This window comes from Mesocricetus auratus, unplaced genomic scaffold, assembly GCF_017639785.1.
Source record: "Mesocricetus auratus isolate SY011 unplaced genomic scaffold, BCM_Maur_2.0 Super-Scaffold_100006, whole genome shotgun sequence".
Classification (NCBI taxonomy): domain Eukaryota; kingdom Metazoa; phylum Chordata; class Mammalia; order Rodentia; family Cricetidae; genus Mesocricetus; species Mesocricetus auratus.
In genome coordinates, this window is record NW_024429190.1 from 16606101 (window position 1) to 16621705 (window position 15605).

Genomic DNA, 15605 nt, shown 5'->3' on the forward strand with positions numbered 1-15605 from the left:
GGACATTACACACTGTCAACACAGACCATTTTGAATGGAGAAGCTGCGTGGCTAGCATGCTTCAGGCATTTCTACTTTTCAGGTTGTTTAAGAGGATTTTCTTTAAAAGTCTTCTTTTGTCTTCCTAATTTTCTGGTATTGGATTTTGTCATCTAGTGGAGATCTGGTGAGCTCCTAGGGAGAGAGCCTGGTTCACTCATCTCACAGCTCAAGCTTGGAGCTGCAGGAATGCAGCAGAGAAGTTGCCTGTGCCTGGGTTGTACACCTTGACCTTACATGTAGTTACAATACAGATCATAGGAGAAAACCAAGGAGCCAAAGCCACATGGCAGAAGCTGACTTCAGGCTCCCACTAGCCACAAGTCCTCTTTCCCATTTCTATAGAGAGCTCAGAAAAAGATAAGAATTGCTGATGTAAAGAAACCGGTGCCAGAGTAAGGGATTGATTACACTCTTGGGCAGAAGCCAGGCAGTATAGTAAATGCATAGAGCTGAGGGGATAGTTTTTTGCTATTAAAATTTGAAAGATAGAAGTAATCCCAAAATTCAAGGTTCAGTCTTCATACATTCTCCTTTTAGCTGCCTTGAACTATTTAGACAAAAGCCAGAATAAAGGCAGCGTGACACAGCAGAGGCAATGTGCTTTTATGCTGCATAGCTATGCACACACCATCTGGTAGCTGCTGGGCAGTACAAAGCTCAACCCACAAGATCTAGATCAGCCTTGTTCACAAGTTCCATGTTAGACTCAAGAAAAACTGTCAAAGGCCAGCAAGATGACTCAGCCAGTAAAAGCACCTGCTGTGAAGCCTGACAACGTTAATTCAATCTCCAGAACCCCCACGAAGAGAGAAGATACTCAAAGTTGTCCTTTGACCCCTGACTGCACTCAGACACAGTAATCAAGGTTAAGAACTGTTGAATTCAAACATGGACAGATTTCCGGTCTCCAAGTGCACTGTCTGTGCATGGCATCCTGGAGAGTGTGTAGGTAGGGTCTGCTGTCTTATATAAGCTATTTTTTGGTTTCCTGGAAGGGAGGTGGGTCCTGGAACCAGTCAGGAATGACTAGCCTAAATGTGACAATGTTGGCAAGTTCATCAGTCAGTACTAATAGGAGATAAACAGATTCGCACACATTTCCCCTGGAAATTCAAGTCTAGTGACTGGAAGCTGAATGGTAGTAGTTGGTTAAGTTGTAGAGTGTGGTTAACCAGAACTTTAGAGGCAGCTGGAAATGGGCCCTGCTCCCTGGAAATCATCTTTGGCCTAGCTGGTACTCTCGGGATCAGGCTTACTGGATGTGTAGCTGTATGGCCCAGGGGGACTTCTGCTTTGTTGACAGCACCTTTCTACCTTGGGCTTCTTAAGAAACTGGCTTGACAGCAAAGTGCTGTGAGGTTGGAGGACCAAGAAGCAAACAGACAAGACTTTGTTCTCAACAGTTTAATGAAAAAGAATAATAAAAATGGTAGGGTTTCGATTCTTTAATACATTCTTGGAATGTTGGCCTCCTAGACAGCATTATCTCAAACAGTTGAAGAATTATCTAACTTTCCTGACTCAAAGACAGTTTGTTTAGTTTTGAAAAGACTTGGTTCCATGGGGTTGTGGTAGTTAATTTATCATGAGAATTAAATACAAACATGTCAAGGTCTGAGCTAACCAAAGAGTAATGTGACAGAAACAGCTGGGGCAGACAGGAGAGCAAACAATCCTAATATTACTTTTCCCTTGTAACAATATTAATACTTGAACATAAATTAATTATACATTCATTATGGTGTTTTAAAACAGTCACGCCCAAATAAATTCATATCATCGAAAGATGTACACACTATACGCCTGCTTAAGCACAGCTTTTTGTCCGACAGCTCTTGGCCACATGTTGACAGGATCCTCTGCTTCTCAAGCTAATGTAGGTCTAGCTGTCATTTTGTAGAAGACACTGAAGCTTCAAACCTCACCAAGCTGGGACACCAGAACAAAACCAGTGGTTCTCAAACTTGAGTTTGTATCCCAGCCACCTGGAGGGTTTGAAAAAACACCCTGGTCGTCCCTGTTAATGAAGTCCCCAAATCTCTGCCTCAACAGAGTTAGATGGGGTAGAATTCTGTATTTCTGACAAGTGCCTGAGAACCCCACTTTGAGAACCACTGGCTTAACAACTAGGCACTGAGCACTCCCCCATTGGTGTTCAGTGACACCAGTTACTGTCCACTATTCACCTGTAGGGGGCAGTGTGGAGTTGGTCCTTTGACACCACTGCTCAGCATCTTCTGGTGTCAAGAGAAATCTGGGCCTGGCTCACAGGGCACTTCCCTGTTAGCCTACAATGCACTTTACAACTAAAGCCGTATATAGTATATTTGAAATGTTTTATTTAATGCTGAAAAACTTACCCTAGGGGACAGTGGATGTAAAATGAAAAGGCACGTCATCAAGTCGTCCTTGGAAATGAGTTGTTTTTCTTCAAAATAACTTCACTTTCACTTCTGAGCCCACACACTCTATGAGGTAAACAGGCTCTTGTACCGCAGGGACAGGGGGCAGGGGCTGTGGTCACTCCAGGACTCTAAAGCAGGGTCTGGGCGTGAGAACCCTGAGCAGCCGGAAGACAAATGCCTTCCTCAAGTTTAGAAGGAAGGTACCATATGAATCCTTGAAGGAGGCCCCCAGAGACAAGCTTTTCAGTCAATCTGGGAAGGAGCCATTTCTGAGTTTGTTTCAAGACCACAAACAAAAGCAGCGCACAGGCTCCAAGGCACAGGCAGGATGCTCTGCACTCCCCAGGGCCCCTGCCAGCTGGTCCTGTGGCTCTACCCGGTCGGAGGGACCTGGCCATACCCTGATCAGCTCACTGAGCCGGGATATCTAGTATGTCCTATATTTAGTGAAAGGGAATCTGCAATGGTGGTGAAGTCCTGAGCAGCTACTGCCCCAACTCAGCACTGCACTCAGCCTTGAACTCAAAAGGGTCTCCCAAGTCAGGTGTACTATAGGGGTTCACAGCAGTGAAGGGAAGCCCCCTCCTGACCCTGTGGCCTTCCCATTAACTGCTTTCCCAACCACAGGGATAAGAATGTGCCAAGAGAGGCTACTGTCAGGTAAGTGGAAGCTCATGTGGTCACTGTGTGCAAATGAGGGGCTCATCTTAAGTGGCTCAGTGGGGGAAGAGGGCCTGGTGGTGATCTCTGGCCTCCACAGCAGAGGGTTCTGTGCACAGCCTGCCTCCTGGTAAAGTGCGGTGTGCCGGGGCTGTGCTTGGGGTACTGGCTGGGGGCAGCAGTGGGCTCAGCAAAGGGGTGCCAACAACAGCCCACCTGAGTAAAGCTTGTGTCACCAGGTAAAAGCTGATGGCAGGAACACATAGCTCTTGGCTCCCACAGCATAACAGCTTCTGAACCCAATGGGGGAAAGGCTCATGAAATAAAGGGGACTAGTTCGAGGTGGGGGCAGTCTTCAGAGGGACACAAGGCAAGCCCTCTTCTGAAAGGATTACCTTAGCACTAAGTTAGAAAGATATGTCTCCCCCACAAGTCAGTTTAAGATTGCTACTATTGCTTCTTCCAGAGGGTCATGAAAAAAATTTAAGCTTTGAAAAACAGAATTCAATTTGTTTAAAAGAGCAACAATGTTGGGAGGGGACCCCAGGTCATTTGGCTCACAAGCTGCTTTAGCATCCTCTGGCCTCAGGAAGCGTCCCTGGATATCCACCCACTTTCTGTGAGGAAATTTAAAATCCTTTTCTTTAGGACCTTGTCCAGATAGCTGGGAAGGCGACTTTTAGAGGGGATCCCTTGTCGCTTCTGGAGGTGATCTTTAATTATAATAGTCTTCACAGTCACATAGCGTGCGGGACTCAAGTTCAAAGAGCTACAGAGAACCTTCTCCCGATCTGACAGCAGCTCAAACCCAGGAAGGTTCTCAATGGCTGCAAACTCGCCATCTTTGCCATCTTCCTTACCCCTTTTGGAGCTGGCCAGGTTTTTGTTCTCCTTCCTCCTCTCCCGTTTGTGTCTGGCAGCCTCGTACTCGGCCGACTCTTCCATCTTTGTAATGCCGTTGCGCCGGTACCGCTGCAGCTCTCTGATCTTGGCACGAAGCATCTTCTCCTTGTGCATGTTTTCAAATAAATCGTCAAACTCTTTGCAGGACATGAACTGGTAGAGTGGCCGCAGCTTCAGCCGCAGCTCCTTCTCCTCCTTGGTTATCTTTCGCTTTAGTGTCTTCTCCTTCTCCTTCTTATCCTTGCCCAGGAAGGCTGGTACCAGGTTGTAGTCACGGGCAATGTTCTTTCTGCGCTGCCTCTCCTTCAGCTTTCGCACATACATGTCTACATGGGCACGCTTGAGCTCGATCTCCACATCATCATCATCATAGTTCACAGAAAGCCCACTGATGAGCGTCTCAGCATCCTGGTCATACTCGATCTCATAGTCATCACGGAGTGGCATGTAGCCCAGCTGCTGCTGCTCAGCCACCGAGATGTCCAGTGGGGGCAAAGGGGTGGTGAGGCTAGGCGAGAGAGGGCCCCCACTAGGGCAGGTGTGATCTGTCACCCGGTTGGGGATGGTGTCAGGGATGCAGGCTTTGCCCAAGTTCCCATGGATGTACATGCTGACGTAGTGCTCCATCACTTCCTGGGGAGTCCTCGAAGCACCAACATGTGCAGCCATATCTTCCTAAAATGACAAAAGCCAGACAACCAAAGTCCTTCCTTCATTTCTCATAGTAGTTTTACTTGGGCTACTTCCTATAATCAATGTTCTCGTTCTCTCTCTGTCTCTCTCCCTCCCTCCCTCTCCCTCTCCCCCAACCCCCTCTCTCTGTCTCTCTCCATCTCTCTCATGCGCGCACACATCCATTATTTCCCCAAATGCGTTCAGATATACATCCCACCTAGCACTGACAAAGCCTACACAGATGTACTCAAGAGGGAAGGTCCAGGGCCACAGACTTGTTCAAGGCTATGTGAGAGCTGGTGACAAAGCTGGGATGAGAACTCCTAAAAGTCATTCTTTAGAAAAAAAAAGAAGGAAAGAAAGAAACCTAAGATAAGGTTTTTCTCTATCACAGTCCTGGCTGTCCTGTCCTGGAATTCATTCTGTAGACCAGGCTAGCCCTGAACTCAGAGATCCACCTGCCTCTGCCTCCTGAGTGTTGGGATTAAAGGCGTGTGCCACCACCCAGCCTGAAAATCATTCTTCATTCCCTGACTTCTTAAAGAGAAACTCAGCCATGTGCTCTTGTCTGTTTTAGCCACTGCAAACCCTGACACACTTTTCACTCAGACTAGACAACAGACTTGCCAACTTGTCCACAGGGCAAAGCAAGTCCATGCAGCATGACAAAAGAGGACTGTTTCTTTTCTTCCTTTCTTTTTTTTTTTTTTTTTGGTTTGTTTTTGGAGACAGGGTTTCTCTCTAGTTTTGGAGCCTATTCTGAAACTCGCTCTGAGGATGATGCTGGCCTCAAACTCACAGAGATCTGCCTGTATCTGCCTCCCCAATCTTGGGATTAAAGGTGTATGTCCCCATCATCTGGCAGGGGACTGTTCCTTGCTGCAGCTCTAGAAGAAAAAGGGTCAGGACTATTTCAGCATTGTCCCAGCCTTAGGTTCTGACACCTAAGCTTGTTCCTCTCTTAGGTGGCTGTGGATGACGGGCATACAGAGACTGACTATAGTGCCACCACCGCTGCAAACATTCTCCACTCCTGCACGAGAGGAAACTAAATGGCTCCCTCAATCTTTTCCTTTTGCCAAGAGGCCTCTTCCTTAAAGTCAACCACTAAAGCCACTTCAGAAAGTAATTGCTCAAAATGCACACTCATTTCCCGGCTGCTATTCTCAACACTAGTCCCAGAACCAGCAGCACCTCTTTGAGTTTCAGGTTATACATAGCTCAGTGAGGGGCAAGTTGCTTTGGGCCCCAAATGGTCATGCCTAATCCAGTCTCTGTGCCCCTGACAGCCAGTTGGAGCTAGGTGCTGTGGAAGGTAAAAAAAAAAAAAAAGCCCAACTCAGCTGAGCAGCCCTCCATCTGGGCCTTCTCTGTGGCATACACCTGGAGCATGGAGCTGGGACCCTTCCCACTGGCCTGACATTGAAAGTTAACCTTAACAAAGCAGAATGAAAAAAGTAGTTCAGAGACACAGGTGCAGGTTCACCTAAGACTCCTAAGGAAAAAAGTAAAGATTACAGCAAGGGATATACTCTGGTCTTCTAGGGGTCAATTATAGGACTCCAACTTTAAATGTCATTAGCCTCACCCTTAATTGTTTCTCTCAGGAAGCATTCTAAAACACCAAAGCATGGCTATCCCTGGCTGCTGCTGGTATTTGCAGAGCCTCTGATCCTGTCTAAAAAGAAACAACCATACTCAGATCAGACAGGGTCTGGTTTCCTTGGAGATGCTCCTCCAGGCCTTGGTGAAAAGTTCTAGGGGTGACCTCTAAGGCCTCTCTCTCACTTAATTTGCACATACATGTGCATGTACTGCAGAGGTCAGAAGATGACATCAGGTCTATTCCTTAATCACTCCCCACTTTCTTTGGTCTCTTTCTTACGGAACCAATTCAGCTCTATTAGCTGACCACTATGCCCAAGGATCTGAGATCCTCAGCTGAGATCCTATTCACAGAGAGGTAAGAGGGAGGGTCAGACGCATTGGTAGGCACAAGCACAGTACCCAGGCAGTTTGTGATCTGCATCATCAGTCCTGCTACTGGAAACTATCAGGTTCACTGGAATCTGTGTGTGTGTGTGTGTGTGTGTGTGTGTGTGTGTGTGTGTTTATACATGTGCGCGCGCAAGACTTTCTGCTCCACCTCCTGTTCTCTTCACTCTTGCTGCTTCCCAGTCTGTCTTGGGGATTTTGTTGGAGTCCAATTAAAAGTAACAGGCAAGAGCACCTACATACACCATCTCACTGAGACCTAACAGCTGCACCCAGGAGAGCAGTGCGCTCACTACCCACAATTCAAGGTCACTAAACCTTTGGGCAAGCTACCCTAGGGCACAAGGCCAGTCGACATTGTGCAGCTCAAATTTAGTAGTCTGGCTAGGAGCACTGCATGTCACCAAGTGCTAGTCACCCCAGGCCTCTCGTGACTGTCAGTGCAGTATGTGCTGAGGAGTCTTTGCCTCACACAGTTCCTGGCACTGTCAGCACACAGGGCAGGGCTGGACTGCAGGCCACTGCTTCTTCCTGGTTCAACCAGCTCTCAAAGAAGCTCCACAGGACAGCAGGTCCTGACTCTGACTGGCAGCAGGGTGCTATGCACAAGGCTTCTGATGCTTCCAGCACCTTGCCTGGGGCAGACAACCTTGAGTCAGGCGGGCCTCACAATTTCCTTCCTGTCCTTCCTCTTCAGCAGACAACCCTGCCACAACCCAGCTGATAGTTAACTCCATTGTTGTCTATTTTGCCAGCAACTGGATTGTGAGGAACAAAGCAGGCTGAGGTTGGCCATGACCAGGGGCTGGATTTTGGGATAGGAGCGTGTTCCCTGTGTCTAGAGGGAGCTCTGTCCCTCCCCCCTGCAGATGAAGGAGCTTCTAAAGGGGCAGAAGCCAAAGGCAGCCCACTTTCCTGGAGAGGTGCAGTAAGGGGCCACCAGGAAGCAGGCAGTACCTCAGGGGCCAGGAGGAAACAGGAAACATAATCCACCTGAGAGCATTCTGAAGTCACCCAGGGGAAGGGCAGGGACAAAGCACTGATCACAGTATCATGTAAATGACTTCTAGGCATTTCTACCTCATCTCCTCACCCCCAGATGGCCAGTGCTGAACAAAGCTACTGTCAACCTCTCAAGCCCACCATGAGCTCTCACAGCTAAGTCAATGCTGAACCTGCTACTTTGTCAGGGCTCTGTACACCCTCAGTTCAGACCCTCCCAGAATCTAGAGAGTGGCAGCAGGATAGTGTGGCCAGGAAAAGGCAGGCTGAGCCACCACAAGCTCCTTGGCTTGCAGGCTAGCTCAGCAGTTATACAAAGGGACATCTAGAATGACTTTTCTTTCTGCCTCACAGGGCACAACTGGTCCTTGAGATGGCCAACTCACACTACTCTCCTGGGATATTTGACAGCCCTGAGATCTCATTTTCCTGGGCATTGCTCCTCACCTCTTCTGTGTTTAGTGCACTCCTCAGGTTGTTCTGGTTCAGCTAACAATTGGGAGCCAGTGTTCTACATGATCCTGCCTAGGCTCTCTCCTCCTCTAGCCCATCCTTATCTTCTCTACCAACCCTTCTGTCAGATACAGGCTGGTGACACACTCCTTCTACTAACCCCGACAGCCTTCTGCCCTGGGGTGGTTTAAAAGAAAATGGCCCCCAAAGGGAGTGGCACTAGTAGGAGGTGTGATTTTGTTGGAGTAGGTATGGCCTTGTTGGAGGGAATGTATCACTGTGGAGGTTGGTTTTGAAGTGTCATATATGTTCAAGTCACTCCCAGTGGTTCAGTCCACTTCCTGTTGCCTTCTGATCAAGATGTAGCCAGCACCATGTCTGCCTGCACATCAACATTCCCACCATGATGATACTGGACTAACCCTCTGAAAACATAAGCCACTCCAATTAAATGTTTTTCCTTTATAAGAGTTGACATGGTCATGGTGTCTCTTCACAGCAATAAAAACCCTAAGACACCTAGTGAAAAGGTGATGGTTTTATAGCCTGGGAGTCCCTGAGATTCGACAGATGACAAGTCAGTGTCTGGGCTGGTACTTGGCACCAGGAGGCCTGTGCTATGTTGTCAGTGACCCAATGAGACATGAACCACAAAGACCTGGGCCCAGATTCTAGCTGGGCTCATCCTTCAGAACACTTGCTTTTCATCAGTAAGTGGGAGACATCTGCCACAGAGTTTGAAACAATCATAAGAATGAGAGACCAATTCAACATGCCTGTCTTGATGTCTTGAACCAGGGAATGAGCATCAGCCTTAATACTCCATGACAGCCCTGTCTGTCACCTGGCACAAAGGAGTGGGAATTTTAACACCCCAATCACACACTGGCTGGGGCTTAAGGTTTTTTCCAATCATGACTATATGCAAGCTAATATGCATTCATTGACCACCCCACAGGAAGAATCCTCCTCTTCTGTCTTTCACCTGGGACAAGCCAGCTTCTGCCTAGCTCACAAATATAACCAACTCGAAGAACACAAAATACCTCCTTCCTCCATGCTACTTTCCCACCCACGCAGACTTTTCTTGTCCTTCTCACCACTGGACATGGAGTTCTACTCACCCACACTGCAAGGTCCCAGCTGTCCCAGCTGTCCCAGCAACATCTCCACAGGGGCTAGCACATACCAGATTGTTAAACACATGCCAGTGGACAGAGGAATGAATGCACGCTATGGCAATCTGCACACAGGGCATGGTTCACCTGTGGATGTCAATTGTCATCTAAAGACAGAAGATGTACTACCCAGGCTACTCCACCTGCCCCTAGGCACAAGAACCCTCTCCACTGGTTCCTCTTACTACATTCAAAACCGTGTAGGCTGGCCTGAACCCTACTTCCCTCTGCTGGATAACCCTGTGGAGGGCTAGTCATCTCAAACTGCCTCCTCTATGACAGTTTAATGTCTTCAGAGCTGGGTGACAAAATTGATGGCTCATCTACCAAAGGCTCTAGTCATTCTGAACTTCTGCATGCCCACATGTTTGTGTTCACACGTTCCAGAGGTCCTGCATCATTCAACCAGCAGAGCCCACCAAGTGCAGCAGCTGTCTGGAGGCTCTGAGCACCCTGGCAGGCCTGACCCGTGTGTGTTGCTGACGCCCACCTCTTTCCTCAGTCAACCTCCCTACTATGGTATCATCCTTTCTGGGACTTCTTTCTCTGTGGTACAGATCCCAACTAGAGCTTGTGTAAAGCTTTCTGATAATACCACACCACCAACTGTACCAGTAAGCTTGGTCTCTAACTACATTACTTAAGGCTTTTAGTGTTGTAGTGGAGGCCCAGATTATAATCACACCAGCCATCATGGCCAAAGCTATAGAATTTTTGGCAAGCATCTTAGATTCTCACGGTTGCAGTCTTTCAACTGCAAACTAAGAACATAAATTCACCCTCACAGTGTAGCTTGTGCAAGTCACATGACTTGCGTACATCAAGGATACAGCATAGAGCTAGCACAGGCTCTACACAGGTCCAAACTGGGACATACTCTGTGTAATAGCACGCAAGCTCAGAACAGAACCATATATCTAAGCTGTGGTGCCTCTGAAGGAACAAAGCAACCAGTCTAAGAGAGCACAGGTAGTGGGGTCACAGGTAGCAGGGTCACTGTGTGCATCTCTCAGACTAGCCCCTGAGACTCCTACTGCTTCAGCAAGTAGCAATCCATTATCTACACACAGGCAGCCAAGCCCCAAGATGCTTCCTCTTGGGTTTTACTTCTTCCAAAGCTGAGCCTGGACCTCATGAGAACCTGCATCTTAATTCAAGTTCCTCTGGCCTTAAAGCCTGAAAGTGCTGCTTCAGAAGAGGCCTTCCCATCCAGCCTGTTTATTCATCCACATTTTATATGCTTTTGTTCCTGGCTGCTATGTGATTCTGACTGTGTTGCACCAATGCAGCACAAACACTACAGCCCAAGCCCTTTCTTTTCTTTAACAAAATAAAATATGATATGATAGAATAAAACTATCACATTGAAGTTGGACAAGTCAAACCAATGAAGAAGAGCCCCAAGAGAAGTGACAAGAATCAGCAACCCACTCACTCACACACTCATGAGTCCCATAAACATACTAAACTGAAAGCTGTAATATAAACGCAGAGACTCACGTTGGCCCTGTGCTTGCTGTGCTCACTCGATTCCGAAGGCCTTGTTCTCCTTGTGTCCTTTCCCTTCTGACTCTTACACTCTTTCTGCCTCCTCTTCCACATGGTTCCCTAAGTATGGCCCAAGTTTCAGGAGATAAAACAAGAGCAGCGCTGGGCTCCCCAGAACTAACACTCTCACTCTTTTCAGTGACTACTCTAGAGATAGTCCTGGAGGAATGATATGAGGAAGAAGTGTCTCTCTGAAGCAATGACACATAAGGACAAAGATCGGTTGGTAGTCTTGACTAGGGTGAAGGCATTGTAGGCAGAAGAAAGGAAACTGATCAAGGGAGTAAGCATGAGATCACAGGGAACCAGAGATGTTGTCAGGCCTTGTAGGCATTACAGTGTAATCTAAGTAGAACTGGAAGTTGCTGAGGGCCAAAGAGATGCAGCTTATGTTTTAAAAGCCCTGTGCTGGTGTGTAAGAAGGGCTATAGAACACAAGGAGAAAGCAGGTAAACCATGAGAAGCTAAAACAGTAAGAGGTAAATGCCAGCATGGTTCAGACCAGAATTAGCAGTTACATTCTGCACATTTTTAAAAAATAGATGACAACTGACCAACTGGGAGTAGATGAAGGTTTTAAGTTGACTCTGTAGCTGAGGATGAAGTGAGACTGGATCACCATGGGCAATGAGATAGAAAGGGATGGATGTCATCAGGTAACAGACAAGCTCTAGGAACAGAGGAAACAAATGCAACATCTTCAGCTCTGAGGCTCTTCTTCAGGGTGCTTCATGCTGCCTGATCTGTACAAAGCAAATGCTCAATATACACCAAAAAACACCACTTATAGACAAAGCAACCAGATGTTCTTGGAGAGCAGGAGTCAAGGTGTTGGCCATCAGGAAAGAATCTGTAGAGTAGACTCTTTCCTAGGTGGGGAAAGGTGGGTCCAAAGGGTCAATCACTGTATGATGACCTGGAATAGTAAGGCAGTCTGGCTAGAGTAGGGAAGATTAGAGAAGCAGGACCCAGCCACACTGGGAAAGAGTCTGGACAGGACAGGCCATACTTAGCTCCCTTTTCTCTGAAAGCTTAAGACACTACATGTGCCTGGTAGTAACGGTGACAATGCAGCTCTTCCCTAATATAGGTGAGGAATAATAAGAGAGCTCCTTAGAGATCCCTAGAGAACAACCAGGAGCCCAGCACACTATCTGGCTGGCACACCAACACTCTTGCCACCAGCAAACCACCTCTACCGAAACCTGACAGCTAGAAAGCAGACCCCTTGCGACATGCCTCCTCACGGAGACGCCTTTGTTCATTCTTTACTGACCACCTATCACACTATGTTCTGGGTGCTGTGGAGAACAAGAACTAAACAAGGCACTGATACCCACGGAGAACCCTAGCACAGGGCACATGTTGACACCCACAGAAAGCACAAGAAGCAGACTAAGTGCATGCGGGATGGGTAGCCCAGGCTTCTAGCCTTCCTCATCACTGTGCCCAGGAGAACCCAACCCTACCAGGGAACTCAGAAGGGACAGTAGGGTCTCGCTTGCTGCCATCTGGCTCGAGGAGAAGCTTGGCAAGACACAGGGCCTGCCCACCGCCCGCGTTCAATGCACACATTCTGAGGACGAGTGTGAAGGGCAGACAGCTCACTGTCGGGGCCACGGGTCAAGGCTCTGCTCTGCCAGCTGTGTGGCGCCCAGCATTCTCTGGACGATCCCGCCCGGCCACCTGCGGCCCTCCGCAGTGTGCACCAAGCCAGTCAGCCATGCCCTCCTCCTAGTCAGGGCCCGCCGCTCACCCAGTTGCCGAAGCCGAACTGCTCGATGGCGTCCAACAGCAGCTGCTCCTCACGGCTGGTCCAGCCGCCCTCCGCCTCAGGCCCCCAGAGAGTGAATCGTCCACCGTCCACCAGTTGGTAACCGTGGTAGCGGCGGTGGTGGCCGATCTCCGCGCCAGCCGAGAAGCACTCGGGGCACAGCTCGATGTCCTGGCACTCTGTGCAGCGGAAGCGCAGCGGGCTCACCTCGGCCAGGCAGTACACGCAGTACTTCTTGCCCAGCTCCGCCATCTTCCCCCGCTCGCCCGCCGCCCGGCCCGCAGCCGCCGCGCCCCCGGTCGTCAGCGACCCGCCGCCTGCCGGGCCCACCGCGCCCGCCGCGCCCGCGCTGCTGCCGGCCGCTGCCACGGCCGCCCCCGCCCAGGCGCCGCCGGAGCCCGCCAGGCGGGCTGCGTCCCGCCTCAGCACGCAGGCGCCCTCCGGCCCGGCCCGGCCGCCGCCGCCGCCGCCGCCGCCGTCTCCCCGCCGCATCGCGCAGGCGCCCCGCGCGCGCCCTCTTGCGGACGGCCAAGCCTGCGCTCTGCGCCTGCGCGCCGCTGCCTCCCTCGGCCTCATGGGCTCGCGCAGCCGCAAGGCCCCGCCCCAAGCCTGACAGCCGGCAAGGCGGAGACCGGAAGTCGATCGTGTGCGCCACACCTCTCAAGAGCCAGCGTCCAATCAGCGCCTACATCCACCTGTTCGTTGCCCTTCATTGGCTTAATATTTCTGGGAGGCGGCGAGGAAAGGAATGCGGGCGACCAATCGCGGGACCCACCGCGCGCGCCCTGGTTGCCCCGGGAAACCTAACAGCAGGCTGCAGCGGTCCTCAGACCTGAGACTGCGGGTCGAGCATGGACAGCCACTACGAGGAAACCGAGGATACCGAGGGCGAAGAAGAAGGAGCTGAAGAAGCCCTGACCAGGCAGTCGTCCGAGAGCAAGGTCGTCTCCGAACCTCAGACCCAGGCCGAGCCTGCGGAGGCAGAGCCGGAGCAGGAGTCGGAGTCAGAGCCGCCAGAGCCTGAGGCGGAGACCCAACCGGTGGAGGACGACCCCAAAGCAGAGGCTTCGGAGGGGAGTGATTACGCGCATGTCGAGGTCCAGGAAAGTCTGGAGGCCGCTAAGACTGAGGGCGAGACAGCAGAGGCCGCGAGCGAGCTCGAGTCCCGGGAGCCTGAGAGTCTGCCAGAGCCGCATCCCGAGACCGAGCGGGAGTTCCAGGAGCTGGAGGAGGACGAGGACGAGGACGAGGACGAAGACGACGATGAAGACGAAGACAAGGAACCCGACCGGCCGGAGAAGAAGGACAAGGTGAAGAGGGTGAAGAGCAAGGAGTCCCGGTTCCGGCCCCTACTGCCGCTGACCACGATCGACGAGGAGGCAGCTGCTCCAGCCCCAGCGACTGAGAAAGAGAAAGAGGAGGAGAAGGAGTCAGAGAAGGAGTCAGAGAAGAAGCGAGGTAGCGAGGAGATCGAGGTGACAGGTGAAGGACGCAAGAAAAGCACAGAAGAGCATCTTCACCCTGCAGAGGAGGAAGAGCAAGAGAAGGAAGACCTCGAGGACTTTGAGTGGTCTGCAGATGTTCGGAAGCTGCAAGAACAGCAGCTGCGCGGTGAGCTAGTGGACCAGTACCACACACTGCTGGTGGAGCGGAACCGGTACCAGCGCTACAATGTGTACCTACAGCAGAAGATCTCCGAGACGTTACGCAAGAAGGGCCTGGAAGCAGCTGAACCTGCGGACAAGAGTGCGGAAAAGGATTCTCCCGAGAAAGAGCAAGCATACTTGCGTTATCTGGCCATGCTGGAGGAGCTGAAAAAACAGGAGGCGGACGACCTAGAGTGGTACCGCGAGGAGGTGCGTGAGATGAAGCATCAGTGCCAGGAGAAGCAGGCCAGGGTGGAGAAAGAGTGGCGTCGCTTCCAGGCCCTCAAGAAGCAGGTGGTGATGCAGGTAATGGGCAGCTGCCGCATGCGCGGTGGGCGCCAAGCAGCTCTGAGGGAGGTGGAACAGATCCAGGCGCTGGAGGATAAAAAGGAGAAGGAGATGAGCGTGTTGCGTCTCGAGAACGTGCAGCTGAAGCAGAGCCTGGTACACTTTGAAACCAGGATGAAGGCCCAGGAGGACTTGGCTGAGGGGCTGCTCCTCATCGACTTTGAACAGCTCAAAATTGAAAACCAGACCTTCAACGAGAAAGTCGAAGAAAGAAATGAGGAACTTCTAAAACTGCGCACTAAGGTGACCAGCAACGTGCAGATTATAACCCACGTGAAGGAAAAGCTGTCTTTCATAGACATGGAGAACTCATGCAAAAAGGCACAACTTTTGGAAATCGAGGCCCAGGTGGCCCTGGGAAGAGACCTATTGACAAAGACAAAGCAAGCCCGAGACAGCTTTCGAATTGACAACATCAAACTGAATCAGAAATGTGGGCTTCTGGGTAAGGAATCACTCCTCCGAGACCTAGAAGAAAAGGTGGATAAGACAGAATTTCTTAACCAGCGTCTGGAATCCCTGAAGCGCCATCACGCAGGGCTCACTTTGTCCTGCAAAGGGGTGAAGCAAAAGATCAGGGAAGCCAAAACGTTCCTCCCCTCTTGACATTCCTTGACAGGACATTTGACAAAACCTCCAAAACTCTAGGAACTTTACACCCCACTCTCTTCTGCCCTCCCACTGTCATTCTATGTGACTTGGGATGCAACTTTATTTTTGTCATTTCCAGCTTCCAAATTCCTCCTGAGAGCATCAGTTAGTAGTTCTACATGAGGTTAAGTAAAATATATCGAGAGGGGGAGTTTTAAACCAACTAATGATGAACAGCCTTCCTAGTCAAGCAGTCCCATAGTCTAGAAGAGTGTTAAAACTGTTCCTTGTCTATATGTAAGGATGGTTTAAAGGTTTAACCAGTAGCTAAGGTACAGAAAAATCCCTGATCACCTTTGTACTGATTAAACTGTATAGTCTTGAA

General features: G+C 50.2%; 2 protein-coding genes across 2 annotated transcripts; one reads left to right on the forward strand and one right to left on the reverse strand.

Annotated features, from left to right (window-relative positions):
* Nucleotides 1-1431: 1431 nt before the first annotated feature.
* Tada2b (transcriptional adaptor 2B) lies at nucleotides 1432-12934 on the reverse strand. Its single transcript, XM_040746985.1, has 2 exons — nucleotides 12618-12934; nucleotides 1432-4685 (listed from the first exon to the last, which is right to left on the reverse strand). Exons 1-2 carry the CDS (start codon nucleotides 12885-12887, stop codon nucleotides 3693-3695), a joined length of 1263 nt encoding a protein of 420 aa, XP_040602919.1. The 5' UTR covers nucleotides 12888-12934; the 3' UTR covers nucleotides 1432-3692.
* A 448-nt stretch (nucleotides 12935-13382) lies between these two features.
* Ccdc96 (coiled-coil domain containing 96) lies at nucleotides 13383-15605 on the forward strand. The gene has a single exon (XM_005068846.4). It carries the CDS (start codon nucleotides 13487-13489, stop codon nucleotides 15233-15235), a length of 1749 nt encoding a protein of 582 aa, XP_005068903.2. The 5' UTR covers nucleotides 13383-13486; the 3' UTR covers nucleotides 15236-15605.